Here is a 9,156-nt window from a genome sequence, read left to right as displayed (position 1 = left end):
TTTCCTGTATATACCATAGCCAGGAATAGCAACTACAAGTACACAAGACGTAAAAAAGTAAAAACTATTAGAAAATATTTACACAATTCCCGGTTCACTCTTCTTTATCTTTTTTCCCCCAAGACAGTTCACTAAAAATCGAGTTAAAAGATTTGAGTCTTGAATTCAAAATGATGAAAAAAGAAATCATAAGCATGTAACTCCTGGCTGACCCCCCCCCCCCCCCATCCCAAATAACAAACATTTTAATTAGTGAGTCTGCTGCCAGCGTGATGGCCAGTCCTTCTCTATCCAGCTCTGCAGCAGTCGCAGCACATCAATGCGCTGATAGAAGCGGCAAAGTTCGGTGAGCTCAGTGACCGTCTTCTGGTTGTAGCGCAGCAGGAACTCCAGAGTGGGGCTGTGAGACAGGGAGCCCTGGGTCCGGTGCTCCAGCAGGGTCAGTTCATCGTACGTCATCCCCCAGCGACTTGCAAAGTTTTTCCAGTTTTTGATGGTGCAGTGGTTTGGATCTAGTTTTAGCCGCAGCAAGTCCATCAGGTCGTTGTCGTTCATTAGGTCGCTGATTTTGGGAGGAGGTGCTGGACAGCAGCATTTTTCACAGGTGCTGCTTAGGATCTGCAATTGTTTGGGGCAGTCTAAACTCGAAATGAAAAAATAAAATAAAGAATAATAACGTTAGTAACTGAAAAATATTAATGTTCTGTAACCATAAATGATCAGATATAAAGTCATGCCAAAGGAGTAAATACAGTAGTCCCTCATTTATCGTGGGGGGATAGCCCCACGATAAGTGAAAAACCGCAAAGTAGGAATAGTAGTACAAGTAGTAAGTAGTAGTTTATATATATATATATATATATATATATATATATATATATATATATAGTAGTATAAGTAGTAAGCAGTAGTTTATTTAAGTATTTATATATGTACAGTAAGGCGTTGTAAACCCTTCTCACACTCTTGTAACATTATAAACAATGTTTCTAAATTTTAAACACTCTAAAAGTGCACAGCATGACATGATTTCAGCTCGTCTGCTCTTTGCCACCTACAAGCGCTCTTGGCCACGCCCACTTCTCAGCTCTGCATGCTGATCAGCTGCAGCAGTAAGTTCATCCTGCAGCAGTAAGGGCTGACCAAATGTGCAACTGGTGTTAAATAATTTAAAATAATTTATTTTAAATAAAACTTCCATGCCAATCGTGTGGCTGATCCATCAGTCAGCCAATAATTGTGTGTCATGTCCACTCTTATTCTAAAAAACACTGATAGAGTGAGTCCGTGATAAATGAACCGTGATAAATGAAACGCAAAGTAGCGAGGGACTACTGTACATTCCTTTTCACGTTCAAGATTTGAGTTCATAGTAGACTATATCAACATCAGACAACAAAACAAAGTACAATTGTTTCACTGTTGATTTTACAAAAACAAAACACTGAAGCAGTACATTGTAGTAGCCAGATGCTGCTGACACCACTTAACTGACTAAAGTGTGAGCACCTCTAGGAAAAAGCAGGAAGGAGTTTGCCAGTTTGCTACTATGGAGCATGTATGTGTTTTCTGATGCTTTTCCACCTTGACATTGTGTTAACAAGGTCTGCTGCAGTCTATCCAGGATGGGTTGAAGGTCACTTCAAAACAATTTGAAGGCCATTATTCTACAGTGAGAACATTTACATGTTAAATGCCTATCTTTCCAGGAACAGATGTTCCAACAAATTCACCCCGAGGTCAGACTGTGCAATGCTCTGAGAAATAGCAGGGACAAGGTTAACGTTAGAAAATCACTGAAACATGTCTTGTTTGGAAGGCTCTACGAAAGAAAGCCTCCCTGTCTCGTATTGAAGAATGTTTTAAGTTTGTAAAGTTACATCTGAATAAATCACAAGACTTCTGAATCAGATGTAGACAGATGGGACCAAAGTAGAGACGTTTGGCTACACTGCACTGAACCATTTTTGAAGAGATTCAAACAGCATATCAGTGCAAAGCAAACGCTTCATACCGAATATCAAGCATGGTGGTGGAGCGGTGATAATCTGGGCTTGTTTTGCTTTGAGATGAATAACTCCAACACCTCCTCAGCTGCTGTTTTTATGACGCTCTGGACGCTTGTCACCCACAGCACGCGTGTGAAAAAGAATAAATTCAAATTCGCTTTGAATTTGTCGTGTTGACAAATATTTTTTAGTTTAATTGATGAGTTTGTCAAAGCACAATTTTGACTTTTTTTTTGTAAATACAGAAGTAATACTTAATAAATGTTAGGACTCTGTTGCTAACAAAATATATTTTATGTCATTAACCAACTTGTCAGATTCTTCTCTTGTGAGCATGCACGGTGAAATCGAAGTCCACACAACTTGTTGGATGATGCGACCTCGTCAATTTTTACATGAAACAAAACATGTTACATGATTTATAATAATTGATAAAGTGTATACTAACAGAGTGCCTGGAGGTTTCACACGTGGAGTCGGACAGTGAAGTCAGCGGAGAAGAGCTGGCTCCGAACCATCAAGGAAGGGGGAGGTGTGTGTGAGTAGGAGTGGGGGCTTAGGATGCAAGTGTTTACAAATGTAGGTAAATGTAGATGTATAACAACCTGTTAAAATACACCAAAATGCACAAGATCACATCTACTTTATTCAAAATTTTATGGGGAAGACCCCCCCCAGCCGGCCCACCCGCTATTTGCGTTCAGGCATCGACTGGTTTACAAATTAAGGCCTGGGTAGGGCCGTCATTTTATGCCGATATATGTGTTTGGGGACATATTGTATCGGTGATGATATAATTTGGCCGCGCCGATACAAACAATTCTAATCTTCAGCCCTAAAATGCTGGAAACCAGCCGTGCCCTTACTTGCAAATGGTGTAATTGTACATCGTATCCATAAGAACGTAGACGTAAAATACATCAGTGTTCTATCTTTGTCGTCTTTAATGAAATGCATTGTTTGTCTGAAATCTTTACTTCTCTGCAAAGGGGAAAAAATAAAACCCTGCTGCGGTCAATCCTTATTAGACCTTCACCACATGTGACTGACTAAACAATGAACAGGGAAAGGTGTTTCTTTGTTTAATCTATATTTTTGTAACACACTTGATAACTTTGTGGAGGATAGAAAATGTGAACACATGTTAGGGAGACTGTTTTAATGACCAGTGCACCACTTGTAAACCTACTGTGGGACTACGTATAGCATGGATCTGATTAGCTTAGCTTCATGGTTGCTAACAGCTGTGCTAAATAATCAAGCCCCGCTCCTCTCGCTGTTTAACTTTGGGGTGGACAAAATGAAAAAACTTTCAGTCAATATATCGGCTACCTGGATTAGCCTTCCCCACCCAGTTTGATAGCCAAAATTTCCATATCGGTCAGACTCTATTCCATATCATACCTTAACACTTTATAAAGAATATAAAAACAGCAACAAGGCCTATAAACAAATTGTATCATGTTCACAGCAAAAATGAGTGCAGTTTAACTGGTGATAAAATAATTGATGTACCTGGTGAAGTAGATGTTGGACAAGTGCATTCTTCCACATCTTCAACTGGCTACAATCACAAAAAACAAAACAAACAAATAAACAAAACAAATTAATATATTTAGTTACATTAGCTCCATTAAACTGTTAATTTCTTCCACTGCAGCAACTGTATAGAAATCACTCAAACCCATAAAAAACAAAAACCTGTTTAATATAATGGCTGTTTTATTAAGAAGTAGTTTTCTCTATTATATAGTCTAATACAAAATTTAAATACTAAGAAATGTTTTTCTTACTCCACTGAAAGAATAATATCCAACACAGTCCAGAGGAGTTACTGCCATCAAATATTCAACCAGTATCAACCAGCTCAATTTAATACATCTGTTAAAAAAACAACTTCCATTTTTTATTTGTTTTATTTTTTTTAATCTGTTGTGAACGTTTGGGTTATGAAGATGAGAAAATAATAATTATTTATAATGTAAATTTATATTTATCCAACCCATCATATATAGCAGGCTATTATTAGCACGCTGGGCTTCAACCACTGAGGTGGCACTTACTTTCAGTTTCAGTAGAAAATACTTTATAGTTTGTTTATTTTAAGTGTTACAGAACAGTTCATATTTATTAGTGGGGTAATTGCACATGTATTTGTCCAAACCATACAGTAGATGTCAGAGATGGGTGTGAACAATAAAGAATATTTTATTCACACATGATCTTATCTAGAAGTGGGCGCAGAATTATTATTTTTTTGTTTTAATTACTTTTTACTACTGCCACCTACTGTTTAAAATGAGCTAAGTGGAAACAGTTAACTGTCCTGGTGACACACAGCTGCAGAGGACAGTGACGGGTGGTGGTATGGAAAGCCAAATGGGTCATATTTTGCACACCTTTATAGCTCTTGTGTGTTATAAGTCAAGTACGTCACCAGGTGTTTAGAAAAAGCCTCATTAGCACTGACTTAGTTGAAAACTTTGTATAAGGTTTAACATTTTATTTGCTCACTGAGAAATGTACTTCAATTCCATTTCATTTTTTGCATTACATTTAGACCAAATCAATTGAAACACTTGATTTATTTGATTTTCTTCAATTCCTTCACGTTCAATTTAGATGAACAAAACAGTATACTGTACTTGCCACTATACACATCGCACCGCCGTATAAGTCGCATCAGTCCAAATATGTCTAATAAAGTGGGAGAAAACATAAATAAGTCGCTTCGCCGTACAAGTTGCATCTATTATGTGATGCGTCGCGTTTGCTTTGCGTCACCGCTAACCACCCAGAAACGTGGGCCGGTGTTGTGCCAAAAATCGATTGACTGCCAAGTGGAAGCGTGCACAGGAGGGCTTTAACATGAATTTAACAAGATTTACACTTAAAAACAATTATTTGTTAGCTTGAAATTATAGTAAAGTTGTGTCTCAGTTGAACTTTTCCTTAATAAATGCACTTTATTGGTCAAATCAGCTGCATTTCACCTGGGCGGCGCGGTGAAATGCAGCTGATTTGACGTTTGCTCCAGGAGTTCCGGAGCGAGACAAAGGTGGCTTTGTATGGCAAGCCAAGTGTCTCATTAATAGCCACTTTCCCCTATTAACGAGGCACTTGGCTTGCCATAAAGCTCGAGGGCCCTCTAGTGGTTGAAAATGGTAGTGTTCAATATTTTCCATGTCAGAATGAATGAAATAGTCAGATCTCAGCTAAAAATTTGGTTATAAATATGGAAAAACATATATTAGTTGCTTTGGTGTATAAGTTGCAGGACTTTCAAATTTATGCAAAAAGGTGTGACTTATACAGCTAAAAATACGGTAGTTTGTTATTTTTAAATTACCATTTGACAAATCCTACCTTGCTGTAAATGACCTGCAGGGGGTGAATGGGGGTATTTTTGTGTCTGCTTTCAGAGGGTTTACCACCTGTTTAAATTAAGTGGGGAAAAATAACTAGCATTTGCCATTTGTATCTTTTTCCCATTAAATCAAATGTATCAAACCCTAATGTGTGCACCATTACACAAACATTTACACACATTTTTGAATGGACTCGTCTAATGTTCAGTCTCAACAACTACTTTCCTGACAAACAGAACTAAAGAACAGTAATTGACGGGGAACGTTTTAGTAGCAGAGCTAGACAATGTCACAAAAATGAGAAGATTTGTTGGATAGTCTAAACAATTCAAAATGAGCAGTAAGAATCGTTTGAGCATGTTAGCTGTTTCACGTTCGAATGCAGATCTTTGCATATCTTAGTCAGGCACCCGTACAGAGAGGTGATGCTTGCTCAAAGCTCCTGGAGTGAAACATGTTGGAACAAAAGCAGTGCAGCACCTTACAGTACATCAAGGCCAGACAGAGTTAAAAATCTGCCCTGAGGGAGATGGAAACATTTCATCAGTCATAAATAGGTGGACTGGAATGAACAAATTCTCTTTCTTTTACTTTTGCTAATACGTTTTTCTTCTGCTGTAGATTTTTTTTTTTTTACATCAAAGCTTCCTTTAAGAAAACGGCATAACGAAGAGTGATGTCTATCTGGCCTCAGTGCTTTTGCTCTGTCATTAAAAATACACACAGGTGTGCAGCAAACAAAACCACAGCCTCTTTGCTCTCAGCTGAAATTAAACAGTAATTGCACACTGGATCTTTCTGAAGAACTGCTGGTGTCAAGTTGTGTATGGACAAACAGAAACTACTTTTAGTAGAATAACATGCAGCATTTTAAAGAAACGTGAATGATCTGAAACTGAGATGTTTTTTTATTCTTTGTGTTGGGCACAGCAGGATTGTTTAAAGCTGACAGTTTGTGCACAAACATGCATACATACACTTACATTGCACAAATTTGGTAGTCATTAAGTTGACTGTAAAAAATAATAATAATAAAGATGGCGCAGGGGGGAAGGATGAAAACCCACAAAGGGCTTAAAATTGTACCTAAAAATAACTATGACCTACATAATAGAAACACTATTTAAATCTCCAAATGTATGCAGCATCTTTAGAATCTAATCTAAGATCTACAAAGTGATGGACACAGTGCTCCTAGAATTAAAGGCCCGCGGCTCTCGAACTCGTTGTTCAAAGGTCCAAATTAGATTTTTGTAGAAGGCCAAATGTTCAGAACAACTAGTAAGAAGCAAATCCAATTGATTAAATTAGCTTATGACTCCCAGCTAAAAGAAATGGTACTGTTTGCTTACAATTGCTTGTTTGTGACCCCAATGACTTTAGCTTTTGACAAAAAGCTTAAAGTGCACTGTAGTTTTATAAGAATGTTTAAATCAAATGTGAATAACTTTTCTGCCTGCTGTTCAGTTGTGCACTCTTAAACACAACAGATATTTATGACTGTGAGGAGCTTGTGCACAAATGTAACCCAGTTCGTGTTCATTTGCATTAAACAATTGTTGAACAATATATTGTGCATGGATTACACTAAACATTTGCAATTACCCAAACATATGCACTAATTGTTCTACACATTTGTAAACTTATTATTATTATTTAACCAGGCTAACCCCTTTAAGATCACAGATCTCTTTTGAAGGGTGGCTTGGGCCTGAAGGCTGCCTAACATGCATGTTTTGAACTGGGAGGAAACCCACGCAAACACAAGGGGAACATGCAAACTCCACAGAAAGACCCTGGATCCAGACCAGGGATTGAACCCAGGACCTTCTTGCTGTGAGGCAACAGTGCTAACCACAAAACCATTGTGCTGCTAAAGCTTGAATGAAAAAGAAAAAGGTATATAAATAATACATTTTCAGTGAGTTGTTGTCAGTAACTGGAGCTCACATCAGAGCAGGACTAGTTTCTCTGTGTTCTGTAGCTACGTGAAAGTCTCGATAAGGAAATCTCGCAGGCATCAAAGGCTGTTATACTGACCTGTCTTATCCTGTTTTCAGAGGAGGGGCTCAGGTATCTCGAGGGCATGGAGCTCAAGTGGAGTGTCACAGCATCTGCTTACAGAAACTTTAAGGTCAATGTTTTCTTGAGAAAACTGCAGCAATACATGACAAATATGTTTAATTCCCTCCTCCTTTACCTATAACAGAGGACAGGTCACAGCTGGTTATAAATGAACGGAGTACTGCCTTGGAGAACAAGTCACATTTATCGGACTTGGATTAAAAAAGTTTCTAATTTAGCTACTACTCAAAGTAATGAAAGAAAAGAGAAATCTGCTGTTGATACAATATTCCAGTCATCCCTTGTTCAGTCATTCTTTAGTCGGGTTTTTTGTTCCAACTTAGATCTTTTTTTGACATTGATCTTGGCCAACCTTTTTGATTGGTGTTGCTTATAATCAACTTACATATTTATTTACCTATATGTAAGCAATTTACATCACAGAATTAAAAAAAAATAGTTTAACATGAAAATGTCCTCCAATGTCCAACTTTACACTATAAATGTATTTGATTTAAGTCAAGCAATGAAAAAGATCTTCTTTCAGCCGCTACCTCTGGGATTACAGGCTGGTTTCTCTAACCCCTGCACTACCACTCCCTCTACTTTTGTAATAAACATATAATAATCAAATAGACAAATACTAGTCTTAATTTATTCTAAGGCTTGGAGTAGAAATATGCCATATTTACAAAGCAAGCTAAACTGGCAGCTTTGCAGGTTTTAGGAAAGCAGCATTCGCACGAGAATTTACAGTTTACTTGTTGAAACACACACATGCTTTGTACAAAATGTATGCAGGTAGGACTTCTTCTTTACCATGAGGATCTGTGACTTGCACGGGATAATTGGTCTTCAAGGACTGTGGAAGAGACAAGGACAAACAATATTACTTGAGAACAGAGCTGAGGAGACTCATTTAAGAAAAATCAAGGCTGTTTGCTTTGTTTAACGCTCTTTAGGCAGATTTAGATTCTGCCACTGAGGAAGAAAATGACTCCTGTGTGCAGAGACAGGGATCAGCTTGCCACAACTTGCTCAGTGATGAACCCTTTGGCGCTCACAATCGCAGCACAGAGTGTTCAGTTCTGGTACATTACTTAGCAGATTACTGAGACTTTGCAAAAGCAATGAAAAATCACCAGAAAACAAACAGGAGAGACAGCGAGTCAGAAAAGTGAGACTTTTAAACAAACTTCTTGCTGGAGGAAAGAATAAAGAAATAATTCCTTACAATCTCTGCCACAAAGCTGGTGGTATCTGTGTCCTCCACTGGCTCGGAGCTGCTCCTGTCTGTTCCAAGAAAAGGAAAATAAGCATCAATATTGTACAACGTCATGTCAGCTCCACTCATTTCAGCAACTTCCTACAAAATGTCAGGTATCAACCGCAAAGAAGAACATGAAAGCCACTTCCTGCAGCCAAGAGCATGCAAGTTTTACGAACCTGACGTGTATACAAAAATAATGTGGGCAGTGGAACTAAACAGCGATCATTAGAGATAACAGCAGATTTTCTGTGGGTTGAAAAAGTATGCACTGCCTTTTAGTTTGTTGGATACGTTTTACTTAGTTCATCAGTAAAAAAAAAGGTTTTACTCAAAATACACCAGATGGTTTTAAATAATAAATAAAAATATTTCTTAATGTAAATCTTAAAAGTTGCATGCAGACACACACACACACACACACACACATATATATATATATATATAT

The 9,156-nt window shown here is 37.8% G+C and overlaps 1 protein-coding gene across 1 annotated transcript in view; it reads right to left on the bottom strand.

The window, feature by feature from the left end:
* Positions 1 to 249: 249 nt before the first annotated feature.
* The window catches only part of edaradd (EDAR-associated death domain), a 42,137-nt gene continuing 33,230 nt past the window's right edge, over positions 250 to 9,156 (bottom strand). The window contains exons 2-6 of the mRNA XM_037688006.1: positions 8,676 to 8,734; positions 8,261 to 8,303; positions 7,418 to 7,491; positions 3,525 to 3,573; positions 250 to 638 (exon numbers count right to left, since the gene is read on the bottom strand). Of these exons, the coding sequence (XP_037543934.1) occupies positions 250 to 638; positions 3,525 to 3,573; positions 7,418 to 7,491; positions 8,261 to 8,303; positions 8,676 to 8,734 (614 nt within the window). The remainder of the gene's footprint in view (positions 639 to 3,524; positions 3,574 to 7,417; positions 7,492 to 8,260; positions 8,304 to 8,675; positions 8,735 to 9,156) is intronic.

Source organism: Nematolebias whitei, chromosome 1, assembly GCF_014905685.2.
Source record: "Nematolebias whitei isolate Nwh7 chromosome 1, NemWhi1, whole genome shotgun sequence".
NCBI classification, from domain to species: Eukaryota; Metazoa; Chordata; class Actinopteri; order Cyprinodontiformes; family Rivulidae; genus Nematolebias; species Nematolebias whitei.
Note: the sequence above shows the minus strand (reverse complement) of the source record. Positions and strands in the feature narration are given on the sequence as shown.